Source organism: Engraulis encrasicolus, chromosome 20, assembly GCF_034702125.1.
Source record: "Engraulis encrasicolus isolate BLACKSEA-1 chromosome 20, IST_EnEncr_1.0, whole genome shotgun sequence".
NCBI lineage: Eukaryota > Metazoa > Chordata > Actinopteri > Clupeiformes > Engraulidae > Engraulis > Engraulis encrasicolus.
In genome coordinates this window covers 39,353,631-39,377,834 of record NC_085876.1, presented here as the reverse complement: position 1 = coordinate 39,377,834, position 24,204 = coordinate 39,353,631, and the positions used below count along the sequence as shown (strand labels likewise).

The 24,204-nt window shown below is 43.5% G+C and overlaps 1 protein-coding gene across 1 annotated transcript in view; it reads right to left on the bottom strand.

Annotated features, from left to right (window-relative positions):
- LOC134436616 (regulating synaptic membrane exocytosis protein 2-like) overlaps window positions 1-24,204 on the bottom strand; it is a 165,722-nt gene that overhangs the window by 63,822 nt on the left and 77,696 nt on the right. Inside the window, exons 16-20 of the mRNA XM_063185919.1 lie at window positions 23,542-23,610; window positions 21,497-21,632; window positions 20,925-21,023; window positions 11,445-11,630; window positions 9,897-9,982 (exon numbers count right to left, since the gene is read on the bottom strand). Of these exons, the coding sequence (XP_063041989.1) occupies window positions 9,897-9,982; window positions 11,445-11,630; window positions 20,925-21,023; window positions 21,497-21,632; window positions 23,542-23,610 (576 nt within the window). The remainder of the gene's footprint in view (window positions 1-9,896; window positions 9,983-11,444; window positions 11,631-20,924; window positions 21,024-21,496; window positions 21,633-23,541; window positions 23,611-24,204) is intronic.

The window sequence follows — 24,204 nt, the reverse complement described above, 5'->3', positions numbered from 1 at the left end:
GTTATAACATAGACATGGCGCTAAGGGTTTAACCCCTTTGCACAGAGCCTATGTTTTAACCGTATTGTCTACCAAATTGTAATGACCAAGTCTTAATCTGCTACTTAAGTAATGTCATGGCAATGTTGTTGCTCTTTTCAAGGCTGGTTACCACAGCATCAATTAGTAGTAGAATTTGTTTCTCTTTGATGCACCGAAAAACACATTAAGAAGATTGCAGATAACGCATGCGAGTGTTTGTGTTCAAAGAAAAGAAAGTGAGAAAGAGAAACAGAGTGAGGAAGAGTGAGTGCAAGACAAAGAGAGACTAAAAAGAAATATGAAAGTAAGAAACACCAAAACAGTGCAAAGGCGATAGAACTCGAATCAACAATCAAAGTATAACATTCAAGCATGAGCTTTTGCAGGGCATTACACGTACTATAGATTACAAAATAAAACTCTACACACACAAGAGTGAGCCATCGCTCACACCACACACACACTCTGACACAACTCTTCGCTGGCTGACACACACGCTTTGTATCGAGACCTGTTTACACGTGTGTGGAGCACTCTTAAATGAAAGGGAGCGGTGTTGGCTCGCCCCTGGGTCGCCATATCTGATTACTCGAACAGGCGACACACGAGCCTGCCTGCCATGGCGCTCCAAAAAAAAAAGAAAAATACCCCACCAAAACAACACAGCGATGGGTGTTACCTGCGTAGAGTTTTGTCTGGTCCTTGGCCCTGGCCATCAAGTGAAGTGAAATGAATGTACCAATGGCCAAGGCGGGCAGCAGCTGTGCTCTAATGTTTATGGAAAGCGTGAATGATATCTAAGGCATCTCCTTATCCACTTTGTATAACAAAAAGCGTTCAATTACCTTTAGCTGCTTCATATTTGAACTGGCTAAAAAAATGCCAAAATGTAGGCCTTCTTCAGGACTATGTTTCTCTAATGTATGTATCTAATGTAAGTTTAGAATTGTATAGAATTGGCATTTAAATGTAAAAGGTCACAAGTTCGAATCCAATACCAATACCAATACGAAGGGTGAGGGTTCTAATAGCGCCCTGTGTTGTCTGCCAGTGGTCAGCAAGGAAGAGTTGGCCCCACTGGGACACAGTAGGCCTACAGCGCACCAAGACTACACACTACAGCTTTCCAAATGCTACTCCTAGATCAAAGTAACTAGTCTAGTCGAAGCACAACCAAACAACCAGGTTACCATAAAGGTTCACACAAGGGCCACACAAGACACCCTGGGCCCCCCTCACTCAGCATAGCTAGGAGGCCCTTACTGTACATTGTTGGCCTTTTTGTTAAGTACTGTATATCCATACCGGTGCCTTTTCTTTGCTGATCCTCCCACGTCACCTCTACAGCCAGAGCAAAAGGGAGAGACACTGTTACACCACAGTGCATTACCACAATCAATTCAGCCACAGTTCACGGGGGTATTCCAAGAACCTGGCTGAGTAGTAGGTCTACACCAGGTTAAGTTAACCTTGAGATAGTGGTAAATCATCTAATAGAAGAGTCTTAACTAAATGCCAACTGTGGGTTATCTATTGGCATGTTCACCACTTCTTGTAGTAGGTTAACTTCTTGTTGTTTTACCACTTAACCATGTTCTTGGAGTGCCCCCCTTGCTTTCTTGTAACTGTAAGTACAACTGTATCACCTATGCACTCCATGCGGAACGCCACAGCACACCAAAATCAGATTAACCACCACCAACTATCTCTTACATTCTAACAACATTCCCAGCACATAGGCACAACTCTCTCCCCACTAATGAGCATATACGTACAACATAATCATGACCTCTTTTGCATTTTGTCTTGTCTGTGGAAGTGCCGGGGTGATGGCTGATGAATCTCTGCTGGTGTTGCATAAGATAATTACGTCGAACTTTAAGTGATGATGGGAAATTTGAATAGGGCACGGACACGCCGATGACATCAGAGACCCATGCCAAATTAATCCCATTAGCTACACGCTATCTTATGAAATCAAGTTCCTTTGAGTTTTTTTCATTAAGTGCGCTGAATTCTAAACTGTTTTTCTTACAAGGTCTTCGGGTGCGAGCATACAGATTTGTACATTTCTATGAATAAAGAAATAAATTTAAATACATTTTTAAAAAAAAACAAGAATTACAGTCGAGAGTGCGACTTTTATCGACAAAAAAATGTAGTTCCTTTGAAATATCAGTTTCATTCTCAGGATGATCATAATCTGTGACAAAAACAAAATTTAACTTTCAAATTATGCAGCAATGCTCCCAAATAAAGTTAAAGTGTAAATCGTGTTTGTTTTATTTCTTTTTTTTACTCTTTCTGTTCAATCTATCACTTTAGAGACCATGCTAATTCACTGTCTTTTTCCCCCTTCTTTCCCTTCCAATTATGATGCTCACATCTGCTCCAATTTCCGCTATTCTGTTTGAAACCCTCTGGATCCTCCCTGGCGACTTAGTGACTCATTAGAAGTCAGCAGAAATGATAATTCAAGGGAAATAATCAACGTGGAATTATGCACAGCTCTAGCACTCTCTCTCCCTCTCTCTCCCTCTCACACACTTTTTTTGTTCAAATATCCCGTCTTTTTCCTTTGATTCATTTCTCATTATGTAAATGGGGATGGTGAGATGGAGCAGCACCCCTTCTTTACTATCAGGATGCAGCACCAGCAGTAGATCACTGCCATCTGTAGGCTGATCGTGGAACTTAACAAAGTCAGACATCCTTTTAAAATAGTTTAGGGTGTCTATTTACAGTTTTTTGCTTCTATGCTTCCAAAAGACAAGCAAATGTTAACTACAAAACTGTAAAACCAGCAATGTCTTTCAAGAGATCATACTAAAAGAACCCACACCACACCACACCACACAGCAAACCTTAAAACCCAGAACTATGCACACAAACCCCATCACCCAAACTAGCCCATTCTACTACCACCCTGTGGTTTCAACACTTGCCTTTCCTTCCATTGACAGGCTGAGATGCTGCTGGTTTCTCTTCAGTTTCTTTAAAAGTGACAAATGAATGAATGAATGAAAATGAATGAATGAATGAATGAATGAATGAACGAACTATTAGATATTCACTATATTCTGTAGATGCTACAGCAACAGTGTACAAGCAGGCGACACTTATAACAAATAGTAACACAAAACGGCAGCACAGCAAACACAATGCACCAAATAACACGAAGACAAACAAACACACAAACAAACAAACAAACAAACAAACAAACATAAAACACAAATGAACACCCAAAATAAATGGTGGAATTGGCAGTAGAACAGTAATGGTGACTTTTTGATTTTGTACATTTGATAAGTTAGCCAGACAGCCAGCTGGCTTTAGTTATGTAAAAGTCTGCCTCTATCTGCATAGACAATTGTCTGGTTTCAAGGATTTACCCACTGACTTTAAGGTAAAGCTGAGAGTCAACGGTGGGTTAAGTGAACAGAAAATGTCTGAATGTTGGCCAAAACACCAATACAATTATTTCATATTTTCCTAACCTGAGCAGAATTCATTTGTGTGTGGGCAGATCTTAATTAAAAAAAAATCAAGCCACTGAAAGCACACAAGGACACTGAAAATATTGAATATAAAACTCAGCATGTTATACTGCTCACTTTAAGACACACCAGTATGATGCAATTATTGCCATTTTGTATAGTCAATCTGATTGTAGAGTGTAGTAAGAAAAGCATTAATTAAAAAAAATGTGAACCTTAACTTTAACTTTAACTTTAACTGCACTTTACATGCTGAGTTTGATACTGATTGGCATAGAACAGTAGGTTACTATGTTCTTTTGTAGCAGTTCCTTTGAGCAGGGACATGCACATACGGTACACACACAGACCTGGCAAGGACGCCTGTGTGGTGAGGGGTGGTGGGGCTGAGGATTCGGCAGGGGGCGGGTCAGGAGCAGGAGCAGGAGCAGGAGCAGGGGCGGGAGGCTCAGGAGGAGGTGGCTCGGGAGCTGGAGCAGCTTCTGCAGCTGGGGGCAGCTCAGGAGCCGGAGGTTCGACCTCTGGCGCCACTTTTAATCGAGCGTAGCGGTGGGTGGACAGGAACGACAAGGATGACGTGGGACAACAACGGAGACGAGGACAACATTGATGATGACGATGACGATGATGGTGATGACGGTCATGATGATGATGATGTGGTGGTGGTGATGTTCACAATTGTACAATGAGTACAATGATTGTGGTGGGATAGTGACAAGAGGCAGGTAGGCAGGCAGGCAGACAGACAAGGACGAGACAAAACAAGATAACAAAACAATATGACATGACGGACATGACAAAGACACAATGACATGACATGTTCATGACAGAAATGCAATGATGCAATTGTGACAATCGTTGCAATAACCTCGTACGAAGTTATAGTCATAAACAAACTTACCATCCTATCTACTGCCATCTAGCCCAAAGACAGATGAGCTACAGCTACACTGAACTATTCCACTCTAGAGGGAGAACTATACTGTACACCTATATTCAGAGGTGGACGTCCAGGTTTCAGAAAGTAATAGCCTTTCCTGTTTGATCCAATATTTCGCTACACAAGCTCGCCCTGATCCTAGACGAGCAAATCGGTGAAAGAAACTAAGAGAAACCTTCTGAAGCCATTTCCCAGACATCCACCTCTGAATCTGAGCTCCTTCTAAGTTTTGACTTTGGTTTCCGAACTACTGAAATATGTATCACTGTGGTTACCGGCAGGTGTTTGAGTGACAGGTGCTGGTGTTTCTGCAGGTGTAGGGGCCGGCGCCACTGGAGGAGGGGCTTCCACGACAGGGACAGGGGCAGGGACAGGGACAGGGACAGGGGCAGGGGCAGGGGGCGGGACGGCTTCGACAGGGGCTGGGGCTGCTACGGCTGCCACTGCTTCTACCACCGGGGCTGGGGCCTCCATGACAGGAGCAGCGACAACAGGGACAGGCACAGGAGCAGGTGGTGGCTGGGCAACTGGGGCCGGTGCAACAGGTGCTGGCGCCACTGGGATTGGTGCTACAGGGGCTGGCGCTACAGGGACTGGCATTGGTGCCATAGCGGGTGGAGCCGCCACGAAAACGGGGGCTGGAGCTACAGCCACAGGGGGCGGAGGCTCCACCACGATGGGAGGAGGGACTACTTGGACTGGGATAGGGGCAGGGGCAGGGGCAGGGGGTGGCGCTGCCCCAACCGGAGCTGATCATGGTGAACGTGATGGATAAATCACACCAAGGTGTGAAGTGTGAAAGAAAGGAAAAGAGGGGCGGGAAAAAAGAAGAGGGAGAAGGAGAAGGAGGAGGAGATTGCAGCCAGTGTCAAGAGAATCCCAGGCGGGGCAAAGGAGAGTAGGAAAAGAAATGAAAAAAATAAGACAATGAAATAATGAAAGAAAGTGCATGGAAAATGAAAAATACCACAGCGTTCAAGACACATTAGAGCGTATCATTAACTGTCAACACATGAAGATGGGTGATATTCCAACATTTAAATAGTTCAGCTCTAACTATAAAGCAAGAGCATGTACATATACACTAACGCCACACTAGTTGCCTATCCTATTACATCTACATCGCTATAAATGATCTATACAGAGCATCTAAGCCTCATCAAAACCAGCCAAGCTATACCGTACATCTAGGCTGCTACTCATTTCAAACTTTCTCTGAGTATTGCCGTCCAATTCCAGATAACAAGCGAATGGTGCTTTGTGCCATGACGAAATTCTCGCAACGACGAGCATTCGTGTGAATCAACGAGAATGAAATGGCATGTCTGAGTTAAAGTCGGAATGAAATAGCAAGTAGTGTGGACTGTGTTCACTAGTGTGCACTGCCTCCACATAATCAGACATAGCTGTACAATAGTGGTGTGCATTGGTACTGCCATCACGATTATATTCGCTTATGATTCGGGAGTTAACGATTCAGGCCGATTCTACAATGCATTGTGATGCATTAAAAATTCTACTGAAAGCAAGGCAAAAGATACTTGATACAAGACGCTTGTACCACTGTCCCTGATTAGGTACCTACACCATAGCTAGACCCTGAAGACATGGCCCTGTTTATCAATTCTTGCAAGCAATATGGCAATGACCATGTTATAATTTGTTATTATAGAATGAAGGTTATTTTTCACACACCGTGCTCTTCCGTCTTGTTGGTGCGTCTCTGAAGTGATCTAATAGTAAGGGAATGGATAACACTCAGTTTTTCTTCTTTTCTTGTTGTTTTTATTTTTATTTTAGCATTGCAGGGACTGACATGACAGACGTTTCGACTGCACAGAGCCTTCTTCAGTGTCACAGATTCAGTCTATTTCCTGAAGTCTTTTAAAGGAACAACCTCCTTGTCACCTGTTTCTAATTGCCCATTAGAGATATTATAGGCTGAAACATCCAGTAATGTTATAGGAACTTTAATGCATCGTTCCACAGACGGAATGGAATGGCAGGTTACCGCTAGCACTGCGGTAATGAGCTGTTGTCAAGCACAAGTTGTTGTCATAAAGCACTGTCATCTGTGTGTACTAACCTTTGCAGTAAACGCGCAGGTGTCCACTTAAGCCTCACCCTTTCTCCTCAGCTCACCCTGCGCTCTTTAGCTCATTCAAGACCCTTCTTCGAGCTTCAAGCTCTCGGCCCGAGTTGCCCTCTCACCCCAACCCCAGTGCTTTTAACCTAAGCCTCTTGCTTGCGCTGGCTAGCGGTCTTTGGAATGTCAACACATACTAGAACTACAGTTGATCATGAGGACAAGACAAATAGTAGTGGATACAGATAAGACTTCAAAAAGTGGAGAAGACGTGCTCACACTATCGCCTAAATAGGCTACTTAACAATTCTTAACTGGGTGCTGAATCCCACAAAAACTTGAATGAATAAATGAAGCGAAGGACAGCAGTCTTAAGATTTCTTCTTTGTTTATTCGCCCACGAACGTTTCGGGCAGAGCCCTTCTTCAGCGTGTAATGGCGCTGAAGAAGGGCTCTGCCCGAAACGTTCGTGGGCGAATAAACAAAGAAGAAATCTGAAGAGTGCTGTCCTTCGCTTCATTTATTAGTGGCTACAGATGTCAAGATCAACGGGCATGTGACTGTGACTATGAAACTTGGTTGAGCTTCAGATAATTGATATGAGTTTTTCAGGGCATCTATGTTTTCGAACAAGAGGGAGCTATGTATGTACGGCCATGACTTTGAAGCAGTGAGTCGCGTGACATTTTATTTCCCCTGCTCATTGCGCTACATAACTGTTGATAAGTCTTGAATTTCATCATGACACAAGTAAAGGGCAGGCACCATTCAAAGCGTTCCAGCCAGGAGCAGTTTCTCCCTAATGTTGCAGCGGCAGCACAGGGCCACAGGGGGGCAGTGCTGCTTTGCAAAGCTGCGCAGTGCTGCAACAGACAGCAGCTGTAGCAGACAGGGAGTGCGTTGCAATATGCGACCTTGCCTCCTCCACTTGCCTCCTCCACTTGCTTCTCTCCTCGTACCAGGAAGTAATATATCGTGATGACATCACTGACAACAGCATTATGTCTCAATATCTTGCAAAAAGCTCAATTGTAGAGTCTTTTCCTCTTTTTTGCAATTGGGATGGTGAATGAAAAACAGTCCCTCAAAAGTTGTTGTGGCTAGGCTGACAGCTGGGAAACTTTATCGTTTTCTCCACGGAGGAGGAGGGGGCCAGGAGGCGGGACGAGGAGTCAAGCGCAAGTGGAGGAGGCAAGGTCGCATATTGCAACGCACTCAGACGCTACAGTACAGTTACCCCGCATGGCGGCCAGAATGGCAGCTTGAGGAGATACGGAGCGGGGAGGGAGAGGTGAGGGGGATCGCGAAGGTTCCGGCAAACACTGGAACGACACTGGGCTCACTTCACAAGACAAGGGGAGGATGCAAACACACACAAACACACACAAACAAACAGAATGTAATATGTCAACACAAGCTTAGTCATAGGCCAAAACTGGACAACATGGGACAGATACTGTATATAGCCAGAGTACAACAATACGTATCAAAATACGTATACCATAGACACACATAACTTTGCAGTTCAGCACAACTCAAATCATCAAGGCATTTCCTCTATAAACTCATTGCAAGCATTACAAAGACAGAAACTCATTCACACACCTGCCATGCACACACTCATGTGTACATACATGCACACACACGCGCGCGCACGCAAGCACACACACACACCCCACACACACACACCGCACGCACACACACCCAGGTACACACACACACACACACACACGCACACACGCACGCACGCACGCACATGCACACACACACACGCACAGTGCTTTAACATGTGACTGAGTCCAGATACTGATGAGGGTGCCTATTAATGGCCATGGCAATGCTGCATACAGTAGACTGCTGTACATGAGCAGAATCTGCTGCTGCCTTATGGTTGCTTCCCCCACCAAGGTCAGCCCTATGTTCCCACGGCCCATTGGTCCCTGAGCCCATTGGTCCCACAGCTTATTCCTGCTGCTCAATGTTCCCACATTTTTGAGAAATTATTAAAATATAGGCCATATGTTCCACAACTCCATGTTCCCACATTTCCGTGTAAACTAACAGAATGTGTCTTTCTCCCCGCCATGGAAAATAGGGCCTAAATTTGAATAAATTCTTAGAAATGTTGGAAAATGGAGCAGCAGGACTATGTTGTGGGACCAATGGGCCTAAAAATTCATGTTAAAAATCTTAGTGATGTGGAACCAATGGGCTGTGGGACCAATGGGCTGGGGGAACATACTGTAGACACGCTCCCTCTCCACCAATCACTGATGAATCAGGGCCAACTTGACCAGTGTTCAGGCCCCCCTCTGTCTTTCGCGCAGTTCGCGCAGAGAAGCTTTCTAAAATTGTTATAGTAGCCTCGCACATTTTCCATCCTAGCCTGAGTGTCACAAAATTCTTCAGGACTCTAAGACTTGCATAGTCAACATATAACATGTGAGCATTTGGTCTTATACCACACTGACACACAGTGAAGGACAGACACTTCATACTGTACACCATTTTCATGTTGCCCATGTTTTCGAAGCTAAAAAAAGAAGTTGCACAACAAACAACTGAACAGCAACAGATGCACGACGAGACAGACAGCAAGACTGCTAGCCTTAACATACGCTACGCTAGACATGATAAACAAACACAACATCAGCACAAAGCTACGAGGCCTATTAGCACCACCGAATACACAACGCTAGTTTTTGTTCCCCACTACTCTCAGATTTATGGTGTCGTTTGGTCTATTCAAAACGACAAACTACCACCATAAACCACTGAATAGCAAGGAGCAAAAAAAGTGTTAGTTAGTACATAAACAGCTAGCCACCTTTACAGCCAAGACAAGACTCTCTAGACTTGATACTGTACACACCAACTGACATCAACCACACACCTTCATAAGGCGAGCCCATTAACAGTTCCTCTCCTTCTTCTAGAAAGAAAAGGCAACAAGGAACCAAGCCATCAGATAAAAGATTGAGCAAGGGCAGAACACAAGATTGAAGAAGCAAGAGTGAATTAATGATGTCTGTTCTTGAAGGGGTGATACCTCAGTGTAATGAAAGATATACATATATATTTTTGATATTGATACTTTTTATATACAGCAGTAGGCCTAGGTATATCTGAGCCAACCTGAAAGTGTGAAATGCAGGTAAACTCTACAATCGGTACTATCAAAAAAATGTTCGATGTACAGTAGGTCTATACGCACTAATAGACACACGGCGTTTCAACAGTTGCAAAGTAAAACCAATTGATTAAACACTGTGTTGTTTCACCATGTACTATAGTCGAAAAAACTATAAAAAAACAAACTCAATTGACTTGATTTGAAGAGCAATGTACTTACTTCTGTCTATGGAGCCCTTGGGCGGGACCTGTGGTAGCTGCCGACCTCTCCCTGAGGGGCTGGTTTGGACTGACCGCGGGTTCGCCCTGTAGGTCACACACACAGTACGGTTGGGCCAACATGGATGCCACAAACTAGTTGACCGAATACAACATCACAGAACCATCGCAAAACCTGACGTCTAGGAGTTGCTCATCTAGAATGCTACTCAACAACACATTTGAAACATTTGAAAACAAAAATGAGTGTCTTGTCAAAATTCACAAGGGATTAGGTTTGGCCATAGACATTAAAATGACAATTATATACACCACATATTTAGCCATAGTAAAACATGCACTGGTATTGGTAAATATGTTTCGGTCATGTGCATTTTAGCTGAAGCACCGGGTTGCAAGCTGAAAATGCACACTAACCATGCAACATGTACTACAAAAACCTTCATAGCACCTTTGGAGCAAGACACAATGTCTGAAGGCTAGTCTTGGTCAAATAAGACCATAGGGCTAGTGAGATCATGGAATTACCATTGGGAGAGTGTGTCCAAAGCTGTGATAACCAAATGAACTTAGTGTACTAAGTAAGACGATATTTGAATTGATGATATATCTCCATTGTTAGCAGCAACTGCTACACAGTAACTGCTGTAAATTGTAAAAAATAATTTTTAAAATTGGAACATGAATTCCTCATCAATCCATCTAAACGGCTTCAAGTAGATGATTTCTACCACAAATGGCAAAATGACTACCAAACTCATCCAAACTGTAATAACCAGCTCAGCCAATTTGCTGCACAGAAATAATAATTTAGATCATCATTTGGCTTCTCAAAAGGTATTATGAAGTCTGTAGGTGCAGGTGAGGCCAGTGGCCGAGCTTTCTGCTTAAATGCTGTAAGAAAACGGTGAGAAGCATTAGGTGCCAGAGTGCAGGTAGATCCCACGCCCTCCAACACCCAAAAGACCATTAACCAAAAGTGGGGGTTGGGGAGGGATGCTGTTCAACAACAAATAATAATGTTAGTAAGAAGGGGGAAAAAAATCAAAAACATCAGCACAACTCAACGATCAAAGATGACAAAGCCACACCATTACATCCCAAGTAGAGGATATAAATAGTGTGTCAACGGAACAAAAACGGAAAAGAAAGTAAACAAAAATTAAAGAAAAGGAAAAAGAATACATTAGTAGCTTCTACGACTTCTACTTATCTAATACTACAGATGAACACAAAGAAAGTACAGCACTGTCACAAGAAGGGAAAAATGAAATTAAAATGCAACTTGAAAGCAGCAGAGGCAATGCAGAGGAGCAGGGGTGGGATCGGGCATGAGGAGCACAGTAATCGGAACGATTTCTCTTGTTTCTGTCTCCATTTCACTGCCGCTTCCCAAAACCACAGTTGCTAACCAAGTCACAGCTACTTTGTCTGTTGCAATGCAATTGCCCATTGCAAGACAAACCAAGCTGGCACGGTAGTTAGCTAACAAGTATGGTTTTGAGAAACGCAGGTCCTTGGTCAGTCGTTGTGATTGGGGCTGGGTCACCTCGAAAGGGCGGGAGAGGGAGGGGCGGATCTTCCAGAAGGCAAAGACGGCATGGACCTCATGTAGCCCGAGTCAGGTCGCTCGGACGAGCGGGAGCGCGTGTAGACGGGCCTCTCCATCATGGGCCTCTGGTCGGCGGACCGGGACCTGTGATAATCGTGCCTGTCCACCATGCCCCGGCTATACCTGCAAACACGTTACCCAGAGACCCCCACTCAGTCAGGATAGGACAGGACAGGACAGGAGTGCGTTTCTAGAAAGCATTATTGCTAACTATGTTAGCTGATTAGCTGGTCACAACCAACTCAGTTGCTAACTGGCTAGCAATAATGCTTTCGAGAAATGCAACCCAGGGTTGGATATGGAAAAGAGGAAAGAAACACAGCAGGAATCTTAGCAGTCGAACATGCACAGCCGCCCGTCCAAGAGAGATCCAGAGAGGCCTTTGGGGATGTTAGTCCGTTTAGGGTTTGTAAAGATACTGAAGCAGCAGAGAAAATCAGGTCTTTTGTAGGTCCTATGAGAATTCCGCATGCTAAACGTTGGCTAAATCACACACACACACACACACACACACACACACACACACACACACACACACACACACACACACACACACACACACACACACACACACACACACACACACACGCACACACACAAAGAGCCTCAATCCATCCCAGGACAAAATGCATTTGAAAGAGCACCGGCACACCTCGACAGACCTAAAGCTGAACTGCCGGTTCTCCCACAAGAGAACACAAAACATGAAACATAAAATGTACAGCAAACACACATAAAGGAGGTTCATTGGAAAACTGACTGGTTTGGCACGTCATGGAATTCTGGACTCCCATTGTCTTGTAGCTGGGAAAAGAAAACTTTTTCTTGAATGTGGTCAAAAGGTGTGGTCCTGAAAATAAAACAATTTTGGTTTCTTTAAAAAAAACAATTGTTTGGCACCAACAAACCAGCAGAACTTCTACTGAGCATATCAACTATTCTATCTGTGCAACCTTAGCCAGCAAGTTACCTTAAGTCCTCCAAAAAGGGGGCTGGGGCAATGGGAAACTCTGCTATATAGAGAATCAGAACAACAGGGGGTGTCGTGCCGAAAAGCGAGTCCCTGCCAGAACACGAGTGCCTTCATTGAAACCAATGGAAACCAATGACCAATTTTTCAGATAGTTTTAACCCATTTTTGCAGACAAATCCGACACAATTTAAGATGGAAAGCCTACCAATAAAGCATCTACATTCCTTCTGGAAGTATTACAAAGAGCTGGTTACAATTTCAGTATTATTTCCATAAAAGAATCGAAGAATTGTCATAACAAATGTTACGGTTTCATTCAAATAGCTCATATTAAGTGGAGGACGAGTAATGTTTCATAAGCATATTTTTAGTTCATAAATCATGTAATTCATTCTGAAAAAAATTGTATAATTTTCTCTCCAAAAATGTCATTGGTTTCAATGAGGGCACTCGTGATCTGGCAGGGACTCGTTTTTCGGCACGACAGGGGCAATGCTGAGACGGCCAAAATCACAAGTTACGACTATCAATGCAAAACCAACTATGCCAACTAGCCACTAATCTCCTTCTAATAGGAGATACCTAAACTAGTGCTACTTAGAGTAGTAACAGTCTAATACCTTTCTGCATCTGTAGGAGACTGAACTTCTATCCTGGGGATCCTAATGAATAAATCAATGATGAGTTGACAATACTTCATTCGGGAAATAATAGCTGGCTCTTCATACGCTACAGGCTACAAGTGAATGTCACAGGTAGGCTAAGTGATTTCTTTGGTATGATTGACTTATACACCTCACTTTCTACACAAGGACAGTAAAGAGGGCAAAACTTAATGTTCAATGTTAGAATAGTGTGATATCTAACCATAAGATATCTAATGTAGCTATAGATTTTAGGGTTAGAAGCTGGGATTGCTAGTTCAATCACAGGCTAATGGAAATGAATGGAGGATATGAGGTGAACTTGAGGTATGGTATGACAAATGACACTGTCCAATTCACTCTTCAACATTGTATTACGTAACCACTACTTCAGTACTTCAGTGTCTACAGCACCACTTTGTCTGTTCAGAAGAACTTACCCATAGTCATCACAGGTACCATTCATGACGGTGTGATTGGGCCAGGGTTGCGGTACATGGTTGGGCCCATTGTAATATCTTTCCATCGATGGGGTAGGGGGAGGAGGCATCAATAAAGAAAGGGATATTAGAACTTCAAAACTTAACGTGCCTTAAGGTGAAAACGTGAGCAACATCTCAACTAGCCAAACCAGAAACCAAGTAATATACAGTATAAATAGTCATGCATGAAAAAGCAAGTCAAAGGTCTACCAGGACTACCACTCAGCCAGTCTTTGTGCAATCATCAAACCATTGCAACAGTTAATCATCACACCATGACATGAAAAAGAACAATGGTGGGATAGTTAATCTATGACAAAAATGCCATATTGTTTATGGATGTTAAGTCTACTGTCTGTATTTTACCTCTCTGGGGACTCAAAGGATTCATGAGGAGCAACCGACATTCTCCTGTCCCTTATTCTCCTCCTAGATGAAGGGAGTATAATACGGGAGAGTCAGAAGATGTGCTCTGATCAATAACCTTTAACTACAAGGAATATGATCCATTGCACCACTTAAACATCTATTCCACAGAGACACGACTGTTGTTGGGGAGAGGTCTACTGCACTGTAGCTGACTGTGTGCTCTACAGAACGGCAAAACAGATTCGATGTGGCATTTTCCTCAACACCACAATATTGATGGTGCTGTTGTGTGAGAGAGTGAGAGAGAGTGAGTGAGCGTGTGTGCGTGTGTGTGTGTGTTTGTGAGTGTGTGCGTTTGTGTGCAAGTGGGTGGGGGCTTGCCAATTTGCAGAGTCATCAAAACAACACAGACCCATCCCCTCAGTCACAGAGGAAGCCGCGCTGCACAGCACACATATTTCACTACGCGGCAAAATGTTTTTTTGGAAGGGGAACGGGTGCATCTAAGGACAAACAGAACCACATGGGACCTTCCTCTGGGGAAATACGCGTACTCTCAGACTCAGATCGGCAAATTAGGTTGTTTTCCTTTCCCTCCATGCATCCAAATCAATCTCATGCTACTGTGAAGTGGGTGGAAACAAAACAATACACCGGAAACTACAAAAGGCTTATTTCACAATCACTGCTACAGTAGTGCGGGTTTTTAGGGGCAAAACCAGGTGGGCAAGTCATGCATGAAATGTGCACACAAACACACACATGTACCATGTATATATACGTATATATATATATATATATTTACTTTTTCACTATTTTGAACAAAAACCTGCACAAATATCAACAGACTACCTGAGAAAGGGATAAGTGATCAGTAGAAGGAAGAACCACGACCTACATCTTACCATCTACAAAACAGCCCTTGACACTACGAGATTACATTTACACAAAGGTGGAATACCCAGACTTGAAAATGTAAGAGAGTTAGAAAGTACAGAAGCCTACCATATATTGGTCCTACCAATATTGTAAGAATTCAGTATTTCATCACTTAGGACACATAGCTCTCAAAAATAAAAAAGCTGTGAAAATCTGACTTAGAAGCTGTTTACTGGAACACATACATGGTAGGATTGTTACTTTACAAAGTCTGATGTCCAACCTCTGTGTGTACTGTATATGTACTGTACAGTATGTTTAAGGTTCTGGGAAAGGGTGGTGCTAGGGCTATTTACAAAGCGGATTCCAAAAAAGTTGGGACACTTTGTAATTTGTGAATAAAATCAAAATGCTGGCATTTTCAAAACATTCAATATGTTAACAAGGTAGTACATTATGCACAGACAACATACCAGTTGTTAAAGTCAAGCAGAATTATTGTTTTGAGGTAATTATGTGATCATTTAAAATTTCACCCTTGCAACAAATCCCAAAAAATTTGGGACAGGGCCAATAAAATGCTTTGTATATTGGATAAGACTAAACACAACACAAGGGATGAGACTGTTAGATACTTTGACTGATGGCATAATTTTATTCAAAAATTAGATATTTTGATGTGCGAGACATGATTTCAGCAGCTCAACTGATAGGTGTGTTCTTCAACTTGTTTACCTTTTTGTTATGCTTAATATGTGGCATATCCTGACTGCAAGAAAACAATTTTGTGACCTGTTTACTCTAACGATGTACCACACTGTTGGAATATAGTAGAGATTGAAATTTGCCACCTTTATGGGGCAATATCTAAAGGCGGTGCTCCAAAATATAATGCCTTGGTAGCTATGTTTGCTGTTTAAAGTCTGTATGTATCATTCAACATTCATTTTAATGCTCTACATGAGTAAGAAGACCCTAACCAAGTCACCTCTGCACCCCTTTACCATCATATATGCTGTCTTTCAGACTGACCACTAAATCAAGCTGAAGTATTCATTTTCTATATAACCTGGAGGGTGCATGACTCCATCATTTTCAAAATGGATTAAATATTTACCATTCTATAATCAGAGGACAGTTTCACATGTCTCCTAGGTCCATAGAATGAGCTTTCCCGCACGCAACACTGTTTAATGTCTGCATCATGTGCATTAATCAAGTGTTGTGTTTATGGTCATTTTTTCGAGAGCTGTCATTGTTGGAGTGTCATAGTTTGCTTATTGACCACGAGTATGTCATGATCTCATAACTCGTGCAATGATTACACAGAACTCTATATTACGGAAGTAGGCCTTATATGCCTGCAATTTTGATAATTCAATCTTTCTGTGTAATAGATAAGTAATTAGTCCTTCAAAATCTTCGCCGCTGAGTGCCATAGCCTCTATGTGATGGTATTTTATTTGTGCATTCATGTTGGCAGTCAATATAGTTCCTTTTAAAATATTCTTCCTTGTGTTGTGTTTAGTCTTATCCAACTATTACAACATGTTTTGGCCCTGTCCCAACTTTTTTGAGATTTGTTGCATGGGCCAAATTTTAAATGATCACATAATTACCTCAAAACAATAATTCTGCTCAACTTTAACAACTGATATGTTGTCTGTACATAATGCTCTACCTTATTAACATATTAGATGTTTTAAAAATGCCAGCATTTTGATTTTATTCACAAAATACAAAGTGTCCCAACTTTTTTGGAATCCGCTTTGTAGTACAATAGCAATGAACCAGTAGCCTGGCTACCACAACTGCACGTCTCTTTGAGACTTTCATCTGGCAAACAGAGCTTTTGAAGAAAAAAAAAGAACCTTCTGTCACCCGAAGAATGTGAGCCAATGAAAACCTAGCATTTCAAATGTCTCAGTAGTAGCCTGGGAAATACCTTGCACAATCCCTTACACAATCATTCCGATCTGAAAGACAGCATGGAATCTATCCCTCAGCAAGGGTTCCCGATCATTGTCAGCAATCAGAGAGCCGGGAGGCGTGGAAAGGCGATGGCTGCAGTTTGTTTGAATAGATACAACTGACACGATTGGCTATGGGCTACGTATGCCAAATGATGGACATTGTTAACGCCCTACTAACAGCCGTCGTCAATCGTAAACCACACACCCCCTACGGGATTTATAGAAGGCAGCTCTCCAGACCTTATCTCACATGTGGTTAGGTCTGGTGGTAACCAGGCAATCTTCATAGAGGCGTGTTCAAGGTAATGACGAACCAGTTTAGTTAACAGGCGAGTGAAGGAATGGGTGGTCTGATAGTTAGCATACAGAAGCATTTCATGAACGCAAGCTAGACACACCATTTACATCTCCCTCTGAGAAATGGGTTTTACAACGCTAGTTAGCCAGACCAAAGTTTCAAAGAGATTTGCAGTGGCGACAGCCATGCTAGTGAGCCAGAGTAGTCTTCTACCTTTCAAGACTATTGTATCCCCCTTCTGAATGTGCACGGGTAATCTTAGCTGAACGGAGTAACCTGACTGCATCTTCCCGATACAGAGGACCTGCCAGGGAACTGCTGTGGCCAGAGAAAAGAAAAACAAAAGGCGACAGGGATGGACACAGGGCAGGGCAGGGCAGGACAGGACAGGACAGGGCAGGACAGGAGTGCAGAGGACAGTAAGACAGTGTGTCTTGGTTGGATTGACAAGAGCTCAAGGCAACGGAAGCCGGCTTTATCTTTCACCACTCAATAAGTAGTACATAACATAGAGTGCTTGAAGCAAAGTTTTTTTCATTAACTACGTAGGCCCATAATGTGTGCCGTACCACTAGTGGCACACTGTAATAGTCATTGAAAGGTTAACTACCATAGTACTACTCCACTATGTCATAACAGAAGGCCTTTACTAAAGCACTATGACTTGGTCTTTGACATTCTGGTAACAGCAAATATGTAATGCTGTGTTTTAACAGGTTAATGCATAGTCTATAATATATTGTTTAAACCAAAAGGGTAATGGCAATGTCTTAATATGTTACATAAGACTCTTGGTAACGTCATTGCAGTGCTATGATGTAGTTAATTTTTTTCAGCAAGCAATGAGTCGGATCCTATCTGCACTACAAGGCTACAGGGATGATCAAATTCAAAAACCAACAGTTTCAACTTTGTATTACGGGCTGTAGATAGCAAGCAAGGACTGAATCTTGCACTAGTCTAGTGTTTCTCAATGGGGGCTCTACAGCCCCCCCGGGGAAAGTTGGGGAGCCCTATGAGGCTGTGAGCTGAGGTGGGGCGGTGCTTAATTGCCATTGGGGAGCATTAGTCCATTATATCTTTTCATACTGAGGGTATTGGCAGGCTTATGATGAGGTCAAGGGGGCGTTGGGAGGATTATGATTAGGTCCAGGGGGGCGTGAATTCAAAAAAGGTTGACAACTACTGCACCAGTCTCTGTTGGGGTGCCACTAGAGGAATTCAACTCTCAGTGGTATGGCGTTTTAGTGTCAGGGAACCTCGCAGGAGTTAAGGATGAATTCAGGAGGAGTGACATCCTGTGGATTTGTGCCCTTATGCCCAAAAATAAAAATGATGACGCGACGATAACTATGTTACTTTTCTCATATATCTCAAATCAAGTTAAAACAGAGCTCGCATGTTTATCTATCTACATCAGGCATAGCGGTATTTAAGCGCCTTATGCAACACAACACAACTGTGTGAGTCAGGTCAGCATGTGTATATTTAGAGGAGTATTTAGGGCACAAAACAACACCACACACACACACACACACACACACACACACACACACACACACACACACACACACACACACACACACACACACACACACACACACACACACACACACACACACACACACACACACACTGATATCCCTGCAGACAGCTGGAGATCTGAGGAATTATCACAGACTGCCGTATCCATGGTGACGACAAGACCTGCACTGTCTCCCTGGCCTGACAGATGAAATGAAAAAAAAAAATGTGGCGGTGTTGTCAAAGTTCTGACAAGAGCTCTAGAACATTCTCCCGCATACAAGGGTGCAACCGAGGGTGCGACGATGACAAACTGACACGTTCGGGTGTCAACAGGCGCCTTTCTGTGGGCAAGACTACACAGCCATAGAGTAAAAATACCAGTGATGATGTAGCTCTTAAAGAGTTGAAATCAACAGTTTCAGATAACATTTGGTCCTTATCAAAAATAGAGCAAATTAATTTACGCGTAATTAGTCTTTGGTCAGTGTAACATTTTCAGAGCTTTTTAGTTCTACTCAATATTGTGTGAATGTTACGAGCTGTAGAGTTGAAATTACACTGGCCACATGCTTAAGTTTAACACTGACTTTTGACTCCGCTGTCATGGTAATTTGACTCTCCACAGTGCTGTTGTAAATACAGTTTATGCTGTAAAAGTCAGTCTACCCTGCAACATTGACACAACATTATTTTTTTTACTGTGCAAAGGGTAGAGGAGAGTGGTGGTGGTGCGATAGTGGTGGTGGTGGCGTGGGGTGGGATGGGGTGGTGGACAGAGAGTTCCTGGTGAATTTTGGGCTTTGGGCAGGAAGGGGAGAGCTGGATGCTGGATGCCTCAACCATGCTCGAGGAGCACTGTACCTGGGGTCCTGATAAATAGCGTCGGCACTCGAGGGCCTGAGTCGTGTTCGAGGAGGTAGGGTAAGATAGTAGCTGATGGTGAACATCACAGCGGATGTTGGAGAGAGAGAGAGAGAATGAGAGAGAATGAGAGAGAGAGAGAGAGAGAGAGAGAGAGAGAGAGAGAGAGAGAGAGAGAGAGAGAGAGGTGGTGGAAAGAGAAAGAGAGCGCGAGTCAAAATGAGGAAAAAAAGAGAGAAAAAAAATATTTAAGATTTAATATGTGCGTGTATGTGTACTGTGTATGAGAGAGAAAGGGAGGGAGAGACAGACATAAAGAGAGAAGACAGATGGAGAGGTAGGGAGGTCACTGAGTACATCCCAGATAAGTGATTGAGAGAGATAAGGGATATGAACTATGATAATGTCAGCTGGTAAATAGTGAAGAAACTGAATTCACTATCACACTCCTTTTTTTAGTTCCCCTGAACCCTAATTACCTTTGTTATCAGGTGACCTAGAATCAAAACTATCTATGTCAGCTACTGTAGGCTGGTCATGAGACTTTTATGTGACCCTATTTTGAGCGGTTTATGGACCTATAGTATATTACATGTGAGGTGAACTCCAAGACACTGATTACAGAAATATTCTTTAAAACGAGAAAGTGGACCTCGTGACTACACTGATGACCTGTTAAATAAAGATAAGATCAATAAAAGGATAAATTAGAGCAACACACTGACTCACCAGTGACCAAAAATATGCCTCTAAAACAAAAAACTTAAACAAAAATAATGAACAGGCCTTTCCCTTTCCCTCAGGGGGAGACCCTATAGGTTTAGGATTACATTTAAAACAATAATGCGAAACATAATAATTAATCACACTGGCCCACAATCAACCTTACACCAATTAACCTACAACGTACATACGACCATGAAAGTATAGAATGTACAGAATATAAAATACAGAACAGAAAAAATTATAGAAAATTGTTGGTGTTCCATTTACGTCACTATACAACAACGTCCTGTGCTGAAGCTTAACATACTAGATAAACTTGAAGTCATTGACTCCAGCTCTAGCTTGAGGAGTTAGGAACGTACATGTATAGCAATGGCAGTGGCACCTGTGTGTGTGTGTGTGTGTGTGTGTGTGTGTGTGTGTGTGTGTGTGTGTGTGTGTGTGTGTGTGTGTGTGTGTGTGTGTGTGCATGTGTGCGTGTGTGCGTGTGTGTGTGAAACCTAGAAGGTAACATGGCGCTCCTTGACACTGCAGGTCAGGTGGGCAGGTGTGTGAGTGTGTGTGTGTGTGTGTGTGTGTGTGTGTGTGTGTGTGTGTGTGTGTGTGTGTGTGTGTGTGTGTGTGTGTGTGTGTGTGTGTGTGTGTGTATATATGCTGGGGGATGAGTGTGAGTTTGAGTCGTTACCTGTCGGGCGAGTAGTGGTCTTCTGACAATCGGTGCCGGTCCATTCTGCCAGTGCCGTATAACGAGGGTCCCCCTCGGACACCGTGGTCCAGACTCCGACTGAGTGAGTGAGTAAGTGAGTGTGTTTGTGTGTGTGTGTGTGTGTGTGCGTGTGCGTGTGCGTGTGTGTGTGTGTGTGTGTGTGTGCGTGTGCGTGTGCGTGTGTGTGTGTGTGTGCATGCGAGAGAGAGAGAGAGAGAGAGAGAGAGAGAGAGAGAGAGAGAGAGAGAGAGAGAGAGAGAGAGAGAGAGAAACAGACAGACAGACAGAGAGACAGAGAGACAGAGAGACAGAGAGAGAGAGAGGAAATGGTACAATAGCAAGAAAGTAAACAGAGAATGAGAATAGACAGCATTTAAGCAATGAAAATTTTAACGGTCACATTGACTACACAATCAGCCACACACACACACACACACACACACACACACACACACACACACACACACACACACACACACACACACACACACACACACACACACACACACACACACAGAGTTGGTCATCCATGTTTTTATCATCCATGTTACCTTTGGGGTGGAGGGACGCTGGGGGAGCGCGAGCGTGTGCGGATCATGTCTGAGCGCGAGCAGTGATTGGACGACATGACCTGCTCAGGGACGGACAGCGTGGAGCTCTGGAAGTCCCTGCCATTGTGCCTGTAATCTGCAGAAATGACAGATATGGATAGATGGGTAATGTCTCATACGTAAAAAAATGGTAAAGAATTCTGGTAACACTTTAGTTTAGGGATACATCAATTAGCACTAATACATACAATGTTAATGCCTGTATAAGTAACTTGTAAGGCATGTACTAAGCAAACGCTAAGGCCTACTAGGTCCTTACTAAGGTTAAATTGGTAATAAATCCCTTATTGTGCATGAACAAGACATTTACGAATACATGCCTAACAAATGTTTGATTTTGCTTTGTACATGCCCTACAAGTTACTTATACAGGGACATTGTATGTATTAGTGCTAATAGATGTATCCCTAAAATAAAGTGTTACCAGAATTATTCATATAAAATGCATATGCCATGTATGATTAATTAATCCTGAAAGTGGGCCCTTTAGTGTTTTCTCATACAGTATGAGAATGATATGCCCCTTCGCTGGCCATGTTTAAACAACACCTTAAGACACATCTCTTCTTGGAGGCTTATGGCTGCTAGTTCCACAAGCACATTCACTTACATGCACTCACACTCACACACACTCACGCACTGACGCGCACACACACTCACACTTCCCTACACGATACCTTGTGAAGCGACCTTGGGTGTTTTGAAAGGCGCTATATAAAACGAAAATATTATTATTATATACAATAGGTAGCTTGACCAGGGACTGGGGTTGCAAATTAGCCAATCCTTTTATGTTCCACATGTACACGTACTTTCATGGCTTTGTCACGACATTATGATAGTAACAACGTGCCCTGCATTGTCCCTGACAAATAAACTAACTAAATAAAACACATAATAATCCCAGTGAAGACATCAATTATTGGTGAAGAGAGACACCAGTAATTATCTCCAACAGCTGAATCAGTGGGGGGTTGGTGTACTGTACTGTGTTGATTTCCTGTTCAGGAGATGACTTTGCTACCGTACGTCTGGGCTTATGTGCTCTTTTTCCTTTCCCCTCTCTCATCTCCTCATCTCTGACGCTCTGCTCTGCTCTGCCCTGCACAAGGGACAACCCTCCCTGTAATCTTCTCTCTAGCAATATCCTTTAATTTGATTTGAGCCGCTGACGCTCCGCTGGCTACTGGCAAGTGTGAAAACACACACACACACACACACACACACACACACACACACACACACACACACACACACACACACACACACACACACACACACACACACACACACGCTCTCGCTCCCTCTCTCTCTGCCTCTCTGTTTCTCTCTCACACAAACCAGACTCACATAAGCACTTTAAGTATACACACACACACACACACGCTCTCGCTCCCTCTCTCTCTGCCTCTCTGTTTCTCTCTCACACAAACCAGACTCACATAAGCACTTAAAGTACACACACACACACACACAGACACACACAGACACACACACACACACGCAAGCGTGCGCGCACGCACGCACACGGACACCAGCTTGAATGTGTACCAGCAGACAAACTTGCAGATCCTTTCTTCACCATAAATATTCACAGCATTTACGTTGACATTAAAAACGATGCCCTGGAATGTAGTATATGCACTGTATGTCTGGGCTGGATATTACCTGTAAACAAGGAGTCATTCTCATTTCTGTTTTCATAGTTTGAAATTCACTGTGCATGGCTTGAGCTAACTGCAATATGCACCCATCTGACAAACATCTGCAAGTTTGTGTTCATGTGAATGATTTCGGTTTGCAATTTGCAGGGTAGATACCTAGATTGTCTAGTGCTACATTTTTTATTATTGTATGTGCAATACTATGTGCACATCACACGTTTTTGAGCGCATTCCAAATAACACTAAGTCTGTATAACAATACACCATGGGGAGTTAAGTGGAGTACTGAGACTGTTTGGGCACTGATGTCAATGTATTTACCTGAGATTACGCCAATACCGTCTTCACAGTCGTAATCAGAGAACTCACTGTCACTGATACGCTGGGATCCTATTGGAATAGGAAGGAGAGAGAGAGAGAGAGAGAGAGAGAGAGAGAGAGATCAAGAGAAAAGGAGAGAGGACAGAGGAGGGAGGGAAAAAGCAGGAAGGAGAAAGAGGCACACACATAAGTTAAGTGCACTGAGTGGCTTGCGTAGAAAGTAGACACAATCCTCCCCTCCAACCCTTATGCCTTGTGCCTTTCACCCAACCCCACCCCCACCCGCAACAATCCTCCCCTCCTACCCGCCACCACTCTGCTCTTCACCGCTCCCTTACTTGACTGCCGCCTCTCCCTACTAGTCCAACCTCCACCCCCACCCCCACCCCCACCCAACAGTCTTCCCCTGCTCTTCCCCGCTCTCTTGCGCCACTGCCCCCCCCCCTGCTAGTCCCACCCCCAGCGCTAGCTAGCGCCCTGCTGTAATCCAGAGCGGGGGTCACCTAGGGGCTCCTAATCTGCGTCAACACAGGTGAAAGGGCGCAGCGCAGCACAGCGCAGCGGCACGAGACTTGAGACGGGAGAGCGAGCGCGCAAGCTCTACAGGAGAAGTGCTCTACTCTGCAGGCTCCTGCGTGACTGACAGCTGTGTGTGTGTGTGTG